General features: G+C 42.0%; 2 protein-coding genes across 2 annotated transcripts in view; one reads left to right on the top strand and one right to left on the bottom strand.

Moving 5' to 3' along the window:
- The window catches only part of LOC141761186 (uncharacterized), a 47,151-nt gene extending 34,343 nt beyond the window's left edge, over positions 1 to 12,808 (bottom strand). The window contains exons 1-5 of the mRNA XM_074624516.1: positions 12,654 to 12,808; positions 11,913 to 12,129; positions 10,816 to 10,939; positions 7,298 to 8,106; positions 3,439 to 3,630 (exon numbers count right to left, since the gene is read on the bottom strand). Coding sequence (XP_074480617.1) covers positions 3,439 to 3,630; positions 7,298 to 8,106; positions 10,816 to 10,939; positions 11,913 to 12,025 — 1,238 coding nt within the window. The 5' untranslated portion in view covers positions 12,026 to 12,129; positions 12,654 to 12,808. The remainder of the gene's footprint in view (positions 1 to 3,438; positions 3,631 to 7,297; positions 8,107 to 10,815; positions 10,940 to 11,912; positions 12,130 to 12,653) is intronic.
- LOC141760402 (uncharacterized) overlaps positions 1 to 13,269 on the top strand; it is a 135,931-nt gene that overhangs the window by 96,690 nt on the left and 25,972 nt on the right. The gene's annotated exons all lie outside the window — the stretch shown is intronic.

The raw sequence follows: 13,269 nt of genomic DNA, 5'->3' as shown, positions 1-13,269 counted from the left end.
CAGATGTTGTTATCTCAGATAATGGCCCTCAATACGCATCTCAGGAGTTTCAGCGATTCAGCCAGATGTGGGAATTTAAACACAGGACATCCTCGCCGGGATATGCTCAGAGCAATGGGAAAGCGGAGTCGGCAGTGAAAACAGCCAAGCGTCTCATGCTGAAAGCAAAGGCTGCAGGACAAGATCCATACTTGGCTATGCTGGACCATCGCAACACACCGAGCCAAGGTCTCAACACAAACCCGGCACAGAGACTTCTGAATAGGAGGACAAGGACTCTGCTCCCTACCAGGGACTCTCTGTTGGAGCCAGAGATAACAGACAACGCACATGGACTGATACACAATAGACAGCGACAAGAAAAATACTACAACCGCACTGCAAAAGACATGGACTCTCTGAAAAAAGGGGACAGTGTGAGAGTTCAGCCTTTCGAGCCACACAAGGTCTGGAGAGCGGCGAAGGTGATGAAACCTGTAAGCCATAGATCTTATGAGGTGAAACTGGAGTCAGGTGGTGTTCTGAGAAGAAATCGTCGGCACCTCAGACGCAACCATGATACAACCTCCACACCGACACAAACCGGGACTGTGGTACACACACCAAAAGCGGTAGTGGTAGAGCGGGGTCAGGTGGGACACCAACACCCTGTCACTACCAGGTCAGGTCGTCAGGTTACCAGACCTCACTACCTGAGAGACTTTACTCAGTGAGGAAAGCAGGGTTTCTGGACTCTGGAAGGCCTCTGAGAAAGGAGTAATGTTTAAAATGTGATATCCGCTGTTTGTTTTGTTACAATGTTAAGGAGTGTTAAGCTACTGAAAAAAAAAAAAAAAAAAAAAGAAGAAAATTGTAATGTATATGCACAGTTTATTTTATTACAATGTTTGGTTATGTATATCTGTAAAGATAACGTTTAAGTGTCACAGTACCCCAGAGAGGATAATTTTATTTGTTTCCAAGTGATAGTGGCATTAATAGTTAATATTCTTACTGATGTTGAGAATCTACATTTTTTGTTTGATTATAATATTGGTCACTGAGTTTGAGTAAGAGACTTTACTTCAAAGAAAAAAAGAAAAGATGTAACAATAGGATTGTTGGTTCCTAGTTGTTGTTGTTCCGGGGAACTGTTAGAGTGTGACACAGACAAAGTAACGCTAGCTGGAGCTGAATTAACATGTGGACTGTCGTACTGAATAAAGTCACAAGTAAGCAACTGTAATGCTTTAACCGTCCAGTCTGTATGGTTAGTGAAGAACGGAACAGATTGAAACAATGACTATGGTGTCTTTTAAACCCTGGACATTATTTATTAGGCTGAATGTTTACACACTTATTGATCTATCCTAGTTTTCAGCATTATTTGGATTGTTATTATACATATTTGTTATTTATATTTTCTTAGAATTTCTCTGTTTAGATATATACATTTCTGTGTATATATATGCTGGGGGAAAAAAGTTTGGAAACTTGTGTTTGGTGGATTATTTCTCTGTTGTTACAATGCTAATTGGCATTGTATTTTACATCGTTGTAAAGCCTGTTTATTTACCTTCACAATGATGTCCAACTTGTAAGGAACATGCATTTGTGGGATGAGCAGCACAGCTGATTATGTCGGTAGCGCCCAAGAAAAATTTGCCAAAATGCTCTGCCAATGGTAAACAGTGTATTCTCATAAGGCTACCAGGAAGCATACAATGACTGCCCTTCACCGTCAGGCCCGTTTGCGCTGGTGTCGACAACACAGACAATGAAACCTGAACATGTGGGGGAATGTCATGTTCAGTGATGAGTCCAGGTTCTGTCTGCCAAAGTTGGATGGCAGGGTCAAAGTGTGGAGACGACACGGAGAACGCTATGTTGATTGTTGCATTGATGGAGTAACAGCTTTTGGTGGGGGCAGTGTCATGGTGGGGGGCGGCATCTCCCTCACTGGCAAACAAGGCGTGTCATCATTAAAGGCCATCTCAATGCAGTGAGATATCGGGATGAGATTCTGCAGCCAGTGGCGATCCCATATCTCCACAATCTGGGACCTAACTTCATCCTCCAAGATGACAACGCTCGCCCCCACAGAGCCAGGGTTATCACAGATTAACTCCTCAATGTGGGAGTAGAGAGAATGGAACGGCCTGCCAAGAGTCCAGACCTCAACCCAATTCAACACTCGTGGGATCAGCTTGGACGTGCTGTACGCGTTAGAGTGACCAACACAACCACGCTGGCTGACCTGCAACGAGTCCTGGTTGCGGAATGGAACGCCATCCCACAGCAACGTGTGACCAGGTTGGTGACCAGCATGAGGAGGAGGTGCCAGGCTGTTGTGACAACTCAAAACAGGCTTTCCAACCATGTAAAATACAATGCCAATTAGCATTGTAACAACAGAGAAATAATCCACCAAACACAAGTTTCCGAACTTTTTTTCCCCAGTTTATATATGTATATTACATGATATTTATTTAGACAATAGTTTCCTTGCTGAAGAGAGGGAAGTTGGTCCCAAAGCGAGCTGCTGTATTGATACCCTCCACCTTAAAGAAAGAGCTTAATTGAGCTGTGAGTGTGACTATAAACGGAGTTCACTCCGTCACAGAGTGGGAGGGTGTAGGGACCGGACTGGATTTGGGCCTTAGTGTACTGTTTAGCTATAAAATGAGAAAGTTTGTGACCTGGCCGCCATGTTGAGATCAGATGAAATACCAAGCACCCCCCACCAGCCGGAGTAAACTTTCTCATTTTACAGCTAAACAGTTCATTACAAGATGTTTCTGAAAACATTTGTAATGGCAATTTTCATATCTGCAGTTTAACACTGTACCTTTAGATAATCTCAGGGCCTCACATGTTCATCTTCGTCACCATGGGACGGTGACCTGACATTTTAGATCTCTGTAACTGCAAACAACAGATTGCTGGAATACTTGTTATGTCTTGTGATGCTCTGTTGTCTGCTGTGTGCTGACACATTGATACACTTTCTATCCTTCTCTTCTTTTCTTCTTTGCACTTATCTTCGTGTTATGCTTTAAATGTATAAATACTGACTACTCTTTGTATTCGGGGCTCACTTGCCACAGTCCACAACAGGTGGCTGTGCTCGTGAGTCCATCTGCAGTCCATCTGCAGATGTTTTAGTTATTAATGTATCCCTTTTTATTAAATTCACTGAAAGACAAGTTGTTACGTTGGTTTGTGTCTTGTTTTAACAGAAACTGCCACCACACATGTCAGTCCATGTCAGTGTTAAGTATCGTCTGTTTTTACTAAGAACCTTCTTATTCTTTTTAAATTCATAGTTAAATGAAGCAAAGTTTTTAATAGTGCATATGCACTCATTATTTCTGCAAAGAGAGTGGATATCTCTTTTCTGGTCCATTTAATTGGGACATAAACTTTTACGATCTTCGGAACCCAATCCTGCAACTCTACTGGGTCCTCCTGCGCCTCTCAGTCTCCACCTGCCTGGCCTCTCCACCTGGCCCTGCCACCGCATCTCCTCTCCCCGTCTGGACCGCTCTGCCAGCGGCCTTCTCGCCAGCTCTCAGGTTCTCACCTGCCTCCCCACCCGCGCTGCTCGGCCGGCGGCCGCAGTGCACTCCTTCGCCCTGTCTCTCTCTCCCACTTTCACACCCACACACATACACAGGTACGCACTCTCTCTGGACAATGACAATGGGGTTTCTCGTGTCTCTACTTTTCACGTTGTCTCTTTGGGACTTACGAGCAGGTGATCACTCCTGGGTGAGTACATCTAACAATATATTTTGCCCGCAGAACTTTGCGTATGGAAGCACACGTACGGTTGGCACAGGACACAATCTTATCACCGAAAGTGCCCAGAGACTTACTGACCTTCAAAGCCTTCTGGCTTTAAATAACTACTTTGTTTTCAATGAGAGATCTCAGTCGGACATGAAGTATGAGATGTCGAAGGTCTCATCATGTAACATAAAACGGAGATGGTTGAGTGTTTTAGTGTTACTCATATCTGGTAAAGTGGAACCTAACCCGGGCCCAGAGCTGCAGTGTGTTCAGACGCCATCTGATTTGAAATCTCTCTCTGGTCTAAAAATGATTCGTCTCAATGTGCACAGCTTGTTATCAAAGATGGACATGTTTAGAATATGGGTTAAATCTACAGATGTGGACATTGTTGTAATATTTGAAACATGGCTGACATGATATTAACATTGATGGATACAATGTTTATCGTGCTGACAGACCAAAGAAAGGTGGTGGTGTTGCCATATTTGTGAAATCAAGATTTCACGTTTGAGTGATTCTGTCAGAATCAATTAGCAAACAACTGGAATTTCTGGCAGTGAGTTTAGAGATATGTAAGGGCTTCTGTTTAACTGTTGTTGGGTGCCAATGTTTTTAGCTTCTCTTGTACTACAGCTGACTCCCAGAAACGTTCCTTTTGATAAAGTAAAATAATAAGATATCAGAGGTAAAATCCTTGCTTTCCCGTCGGGTCAGTGTTACAGGAACTCTTAGCCTGACAGTTAGCCCAGCATCAGTTGCTTTAGTAACTGATCTTGAACTATGTTGAATTTGCTTCGTGGAACCAATCCACTGAAAATGAGTCAGACTAACTGAAATAAGCCTGGCTTATTTGGTAAAGTTGCTCTATAGAACAGGGCTCCACATTGTAATTGTGACGCTGACGGATGGACAGATTCTCTGGATACAAGTGTTGACTTCATATTATTGGACTGTTATCAGTAGCCAATGAGGAGAGGGAGCTCATTAATATTAATGAACAGAAGAACCTGATGTCATCGGCTTTACACCGACACAAACAGAAATGAAACACTTTTAAACACACAACAAACTACAGACACAAATATTTAGATTTATTAAAGTTTATTAATTCACTTCTGCTTTTAGGAACATTTTAAAATGTCAGTCACAGCTGCTGTGTGGGCTTTAACTACTGAGGTCATTTATTATCTGACTGGTGTAAGATAATTAATGATAATGAGTCCAATTAGCTCATGACTTAGTCCTAAAATAATGTTAATGCTGAGAACGTCAATTACAACAGCTCAACAAATACTGATTGATGGAAACTGTTTCAAATGAGGAGGCAAAGCATCTCTTTGTGTTGACTAATTTAATGAGAACATCAACAGATTCAAAACCACATTCAGTCATAGAAAATAAAAACAGGGAATATAAATGTAAAATAAAGATTATTCAATAAAAACTACACAAAGGAGGAAAATATAATGTTAAACTATGAAACAATGAGAACAAGATAATATGTATGAAGCAGATAAAAACAATAATGGGAACACATCTGGAATGAATCATTCCAAACACATATTATTTCACAGAAAATCATTCTTTTGACTATATCTATGGCTGGGGACATTCGTTTACGTGATCAATGTCATCGATTACAAAAATACGTCGATTTGCATAACGTGCATTGGCGCATCGCAAGAATGTCTGCGCCCGGTCAAAGCATGCATTCCCCCGGAGAACAACCTGCAGCTAGAACACCCCGCCTCGATCCTCTAAAGAGTGGAAGTATTTTAGACAGAGACCCAACAACGTGGTGCTCTATAAACTCTGTACATTGGAAACGGATTATCACAGCAGCCCCACTGTTATGCACCAACACTTCAGAAAGCATCCCGGAACTTTTTGTCAAGACAGCAACGTATCCTGTTGACTTTTTGACCCCAGTAAAGCATGATGTATTAGGATTATCAACACGTAGAACGTGTTTCAATGTGTTACTGTTAGTAGTAGTCACTTATAGTGGAGCAACGGATCACAAAACTCACAGCTCGGATCACATCACGGTTTTGAGTCACGAATCGGATCGGCAGAGAATGAAAAGGGAGCAAATATAAATTTTAGAGATGAACCGATCACGTTTTTTTGCCGCAGATACAGATTGCAGATCGTTTTTGTTGTTTTTAAATTTAAATGTTATCTTTTTACTTTGTTATTGTCATCTATAGTGGTTATTCGCATAAAAACACACAATTCAAGTTATTAGGAAATGATGGATAGTAAAAGTAAAATTTTGGCATTAGAAGTTCTAATGATGTATTCTAAGCTGTTTAGAGCTTGTGTTAGGAAGTTAAACAGGTCATAATTCTCTCTCTATTATCTATTTGATATTGATGTGAAAACATCTCCTTCAAAACAACTGGATTTATTCAAGTTTCTCACCAAAAACTACATTTTAAAAGATTACATTTGACCACATAATGATAACATTAGCATTTACATTCCCCCCATACAAATTTTTTACTGAATAAAGCCTGAACACATCATAATGTAACTCAATGGCACCTCCCGTTAACTAGCTCTCGTCCTGCCGATTTCAACACGGATTTGTTGTTCACAGCGTTATCAGGGATCGGCAACTAGAAAGCATTAATGCAAATATCCCGATTGCATATTTTTACTGAAAATCGGCAGTAAAACTTTATTTCACACTATTATGGTTAAACTGGGTAATTAATCGGGGGGGGGGGGAATCAACTACAGTCTGTTACACAACTAGTCACTTAAAATAGATTATCTAAATGTTTCATCATCACCTCCATGTTAAAATGTATTTCTGCACCGCATGCGTCATCTAACGTTGTTATTGGGCTGTTTTATATTTTCTGTTTACTTTAACGGCCATGTATCAGTGAGAAAATGGCTTAAACTAACGTAATAGTTTGTAAATCCTTTCTATTATTTTCATTGCCCCACACAGATTGCTAGTGATGATCTTATTAGTCCAGTGATTCAATTAATCCATGTCAAAACCATTTTAAGTTTGAAGTCAAGTACTTCAGTAAAACTACTGATTCTCCAGTTCAGGGAAAGGGTCGCTGTGACATACAGTGATTCAATTTATCTCTGTGTCACAGCAATCCTTCTGAATTTGAGGTCCAGTATTTTTCTGATCAGGCATTTGACGAATAGGGTCATTTGTTTGTTTATAAGACAACATGAATGAATACAATATTGAAATATTAATCAGACAAGGTTTTGATATTTATTTTGGGCAAATTAATTGCATTATGTTAGGATTTTTAAAAAAATCTTTAGAATAATAAAAAAATGAGTTGTTAGCTTAACAGAATCCCAATGGGAAGTTTCTGGTGGTCCAAATATGTAGTCATAGCCATGAAAACATACATGCTATTTAGAACATGTATATACTGTTGGCCAGCCTTCAATGTGGAGAGAAGCTCAGAATATAACAACACAGCTATCAAGGCATGGGGAGGAGGCAGGAGGGAACAGCTAGCTGGGCCCGAAAAACATTCAAAAAGATTCAGTGTGAATGCGTTGGTGGGATTTAAGGCTACTACTCTGAGAAAAAGTTTTACCACATTGGTCACAACAGTATGGTTTTTCTCCACTGTGAACGCGTTGGTGGGTTTTAAGGTTCGTGCCCTGAGAAAAAGTTTTCCCACATTGGTCACACCAGTACGGTTTCTCTCCAGTGTGAATGCGTTGGTGGATTTTAAGTGAACTACATTCAGAAAAAGTTTTCCCACATGTGTCACACCGGTAAGGTTTCTCTCCACTGTGAATGCGTTGATGGCATTTAAAGGAGCTATGATCTGAAAAAGTTTTCCCACATTGGACACACCAGTACGGTTTCTCTCCAGTGTGAATGCGTTGGTGGGTTTTAAGGAAACTACCCCGAGAAAAAGTTTTCCCACATTGGTCACACCAGTACGGTTTCTCTCCACTGTGAATGCGTTGATGGCATTTAAAGGAGCTATGATCTGAAAAAGCTTTCCCACATTGGTCACACCAGTACGGTTTCTCTCCAGTGTGAATGCGTTGATGTCTTTTTAGATGACTTTGTTGTAGGAAAGCTGCCCCACATTCTTCACAGCTGTAGGGTTTCTCTCCAGTGTGAATGCGTTGATGCTTTTTCAGGTCACCTGATGTAGTGAAAGCTGCCCCACATTCATCACAGCTGTAGGGTTTCTCTCCAGTGTGAATGCGTTGGTGGACTTTGAGGTTACTCCCTGAAGTGAACGTTTTCTCACATTGGTCACAGCTGTGTAGTTTCTCTCCAGTGTGAACTCTCTGATGAATCAGTCCCTTTCTTCTTCTCCGTTTCTATAGCAGCAGACATACAGAGAGAGAGAGAGACAGAGTCAGTGAGATGCCATGGCGGAGTGAACTATCTAGAACCATAAATGACATTTAGAGCATGTCAGTGGAACATAACCCACAATGTTCCAGTTTGACTAATGCACTACTACATGTGACAACCAACTGCAGGGCCAAGGCCACTTCCATAAACAGACCAGGCCAAGGCAACAAAGTACCCTCCTACCAAAAAGAAAGGTTCAGTTTGAATGGAACCCCAAGCAAGGAGGGAAGGTCCCAAACCATCATAGAGGGGAGGGATTGCAAGAAATTGAAAATCTGATCCGCAGATGCTTTAAGAAAGACGTAAGGAAGTTTGGAACGGCCGGTCAACCAACAGTGCTGCCGGACTCTCCTAAGAAGCCAGATGACAGTCCTCCGTCAGCATGACTAGGCCAGGTCCCATTCCCTTCTACTGCCAAGGTTTATTTCGTAAGCTGGGGAAGGGAATTAAGGAAGCCCACGACACTTCATGAGACCGCCACACCTAATGAACCACATCCTTCATTCTTCATCTTCTACGCAACCATGTCTGCAAGGGTAACGCCTGATACATATACACCTCAGTAGTCATTGGGGGCTGTATCAGCACCCTTGCTCTGCTTGACTACGGTTCCAAAATAAGCCTGGTGTGTTCCAGCACTTTTTCAGAGGTTACTGGAGCAATGCTCTCCCTTGGTAAGCCATTGTAAATTGAAACTTGCAAAGTAAAGATTACCATCACAAAAAGTGCTTGGGTTGGCATCACTCTTCAGGAGATGACTTTCTAGCATCTCATTAACATCTGTACTCTCGATTCAAAACCCCTGCTTGTCGGTCAGGACCTCTTGGATCAACTGGCCACTCACATTGACTGCCACTGTGGACACATTAAGGCTCAGATTGAAGTCCCGCAGCCACTTTGTCCTTCAGGCAGCTTGCCAGTCCCAGACGGACAAGTTGCCATCATCCAGGAGTCCAGAGGACCCCTAACAATGCACATGCCTCTTCCAGAGCCTGATCCCGGCCTTGACCTTTCCATGCCACCCATAAGCCCACACCCGCCACGGGTTGGCAATCTAAACTCATTTCACGATCACAGGTTTTTTCTTTGCTTGCTGAAAAACACAAATTAGGCACTGTACAGCCCCTGTGTAATTGGAGGCCTCAATGGCATTGTGTCCCTGGATGTGCTCCTAGCACTCTGGTCCAAGAGGTCCGCTGTAGGTCAAGACCTGTACCGTGACCAGTGTCAACAGAATCCTCCCCCAGCCTTCGCACAGCAAAGCCACCGCCTTCTTCTTTCTGCGGAATCACCCGCTCCTCAGGGCAATTGGAGTATGTGCCCTTTCTTGGCTGTGTAGCGTGTAGCTCAGTGCTGCCTGTCGGCAGACAAGCCAGTCACAGTGATGCCTCTGAGCAGCATCAATGGAATAAATTACAATATAAGAAGAGTCTGATTAAGTTAGTTGTGTTAAAAGGTATAATATGTAACCGTTGTCAACACATCATAATCAATGGAACCTCATTACGGTTGCTGGTAGCTCTGGTGCTGCCAACATTAACTAGTTCTCCTCCTGCCGAATTCAACACAAATTTGATGTTCACAGAATCATCAGGGATCAGCGACTAGAAAGCATTAATGCCGATCTCACGATTGCATATTTTTACTGAATATCGGTCAATATGGAGTTGCATTTCACACTATGGTGGTACAGAATAACTATGGTCCGTTACACCACTACTAGTTAACAACAAGCAGAAAGTCCCAATAGCTCAAATTATAAAGGATAAATGGTTGAAGAGTCCACCCGGAGACGCTGAGCGAACGGAGGCGCGTGTGCACCGTCCACACAAAGCGTAAAAACAACACTCGTGGACTCATCATGACACATTTTGTTTGAAAAAAACGCGCGGGAGAAGCCTCTAATGACAGAGGAAATGTGCTGATTTAATGGAAGAGTCTGTGCTGCCTACTAACCAAGAGTTTAAACGCCCCTCCGGTTACGGTGGTCACGCTCGCTGCCCAAGCTCCAAATATTCCCGGTTGATTAATATCCCTATAGTTTGCTGTCTGTAACGTTACTACGTGACACTCAAGTGAAGTTGAATGACTGCTTTTCCTTCGGCAAATGAAAATCCTGAATCAGTGATCAGCATTGATGCTTCATTGTTGACATCTACCCGGTGCTTGTTGTTATAATCGTTGTGCTGACATCAGGTAAGTGCAAAGATTCTTGTTTATATGCTTTACTCACAGGTGTGTGAATTGACCTGGATATGAAGTGTCTGTAGCGCAAATTAATATAATGTTTCTTTCTAAAGAGATAAGACAGAGCCCTCTCCTCTCCTCTCCTTAAAACATTCAGCAGGGGCGGTCGTATTTTATCAGTGGTGCTGCTGCTTGCATATAGAGGAAACACTGGTGAGGCTGCAGGTCGTATCCCCGCGGACCCTCCACCGTTTTCTGCTTTCTACCTTCGGCTTTGTTTTGGTTTTGAAAAGGATATGACATCACGTTACTCAGACTACACAATAAAAGCAGTAACTTCCTTCTACCTGCGCATGTGTCATTTTTCAACAGTTTTATGGGTAAAAACATCAGTTATGTGTCGTTTAAACAGTAATCTATTCAGTTATTGACTATTCCTCTTGTCTTTAGTGTCATTATGAAGCCATGAATTCATGAACACTGACCTGAACATTGGTGGTATCAGAGGACGAGCCTGCTGCTGGTCTTCTGGGGACCTTGTTGCTCCACTGGTCCGGGTTCTGCTGGTCCTCCTCCGTTTTGCTCTTGTAGTGCTCCTGGTCCTGGTCTCTGTTTCAGAAAGTGTGATAGTGTTTTATTTCCTCATTCATTCAGTCTGTATCGAAGGTTTACTGTGTGTCAGATATTAATTTGTTACTCTGGACTGTCTAAAGTGACTATTTTATGTGCTGTCAGTCATTTCTTTGAACATTTAAATATCACACAGCATCAAGTTGCCCTCAGCTCAGAATAAAACCTCTGCATGTCCTTCTTCTTTATAACACTGTGACTCTGAACACAGACAGCTGTTAGTCTGTTAGAGCAGTTCTTCTAAAATGTTTATTGCACATAATGTGCAATCTCAGTTTAAACAGTAAAGATCAGTATGAAGCTCAGACACGTAGGATCAATGAATAATGATCTCTAGTCCTACTGATGGAACATGATTCCACTAATATTGTAGATTATCTATTAATATTTCTGAGTGAGCAGGATGGTGGTGCAGCTGCAGAATGGAGTTAGTCTGAACAGGTTTTAAGCATTTCACGAACTGTGTTTAAATTGACATTTGTTGAAGTAGCTGAAATAAAGTCACTGAATGCTGTTCAGCCAAGATCCAAATAGATGTCTACTATTTAAAATCGACTCTATTTAACCTTTAAATCACCAAACACATTATTACTGGATCAGACTGTGAGCTTACAGTCATGTCTCTCTGTCTCTGATGGATAGATTTGAAATTTTTCATCTTCAGTTGCTGCTCCTGTATTTTGTCCCGTCACATTAAAGCAAAATAAATCTATTTAAATGTAATGTAGGCTACAGTCTAATACACAATCACATTCACCACCTTATCGTCCATTAAGGAAATGTCAGTCTGCTAAAGATGAATTCATGGACAACACTGAATTCAACTTTATTGTGTTATTGACACTTTTCCCTGCTGGGACTTTTTTAAAGAGAAATGTGCACAGTCAGCATATCCATGCATTAATATCTTTACGTGGACTGGATTCAGATGGAGGCTCTGCCTCTTATTTACCTGTTGCCATGGTGAATCGTAGTATCAGAGCTCCATTGATGAAGGCTGTTTTCATCCTCACATTTGATTGAACAAACTCTGATCAGCTGTTCTGGAACCGAACACTTTTCCATCTCAGGGTTTGTTAAAGCTGCTTTCTGAAACGGGCTCCTGGTCCTGGTCTCTGAGATCCAGCAGGTCTCCACTCTGACTGCTGGACTCTGGTGTCCTGGACTCACTACAAATCAAAGCACACAGAGATATTCAGGTCCTGCTGTCTCCTCTGGTTTTACTCCCATCCACGTAGTGCTGATAACATGGTCCATGTTAGCGTGAAAACAGCTGCAGCTCTTCTGAGGAATGCTCTGGTTTCCATGGAAACTATCAAAGACCACATAGAAAAGCCTCAATGTGTGTGATCTGGTTAAAGAGACAGTTCACAGAGACAGGTTTGGACCAGCTGTTTGGAGAAACGCACTTCCTGTTTACAAATGTTGAGGATGATTGTAGAAACGAAGCAAAGCGACTGAGACAAACTGAGAAACTCCTCTCAAACTGGACTAAAACACAAAGGAACCGGAAGTTCAATCAGATAACACGAGCACACATTAAAGTGAGCTAAGGCTAACGCTAGCAGTTAGCCACACAGCAGCAGGCCGAAGCTAACAGGCTAACTAGCTGTTAGCATCGCAGCTAGCCCAGCGTGCTAACGCTATATTCGCTTTGATTTCCGGCTCAAAGAAACATTATTAAAGTGTTTACCTGAGTGTGTGCGGGTTCACCTGCAGCTATGCCGCCTCGAAATGGACAAAGATGCTCGTCAGCTAACGAAACAACTATCCCGCCGCCAGCCCGAGATCACAACGCGACAACTACACTTCCGGTTACAAGTACTTCCGGTCTGGTTTTTCACTTTAAAGTGAAAGAAAGTCGCCACCTGGAGGTCAGGAGGGAAACAACTTCTTCTTCTTCTTCTTCTTCTTCTTCTTCTTCTTCTTCTTCTTCTTATTCTTCTTCTTCTTCTTCTTCTTCTTCTTCTTCTTCTTCTTTCGTTTTTTCGTTTTAAACCAAAAACAAAAAATGGAATCACGTGGTGCTCTGTTTGTTTTTTGTTTCCAAATGAAAAACAAAAAAAACTAATTAAAAAAACGATCCGATTTTAGTTTCTTCAAGTTTCTTTCTGTCATTTTCTGTTTTGAATCGAAGAGCGGAGAGTCGGAGAACGGCAGTCACGTGACCCGGAAGTTAAGGCAAACATGTCAAAATAAAAGCCAAGAAGATAGTTTGGTCATTCTAGTAAAAGTCATGTGTGCATTTCCCAGTTGGGTGCTTGCCTATTCTATATAATGTGTGGTTAAGACCGGTATGTCCTATTCTC

Source organism: Sebastes fasciatus, chromosome 22 (genome assembly GCF_043250625.1).
Source record: "Sebastes fasciatus isolate fSebFas1 chromosome 22, fSebFas1.pri, whole genome shotgun sequence".
Classification (NCBI taxonomy): Eukaryota; Metazoa; Chordata; class Actinopteri; order Perciformes; family Sebastidae; genus Sebastes; species Sebastes fasciatus.
This window is presented reverse-complemented; position numbering and strand designations above follow the sequence as displayed.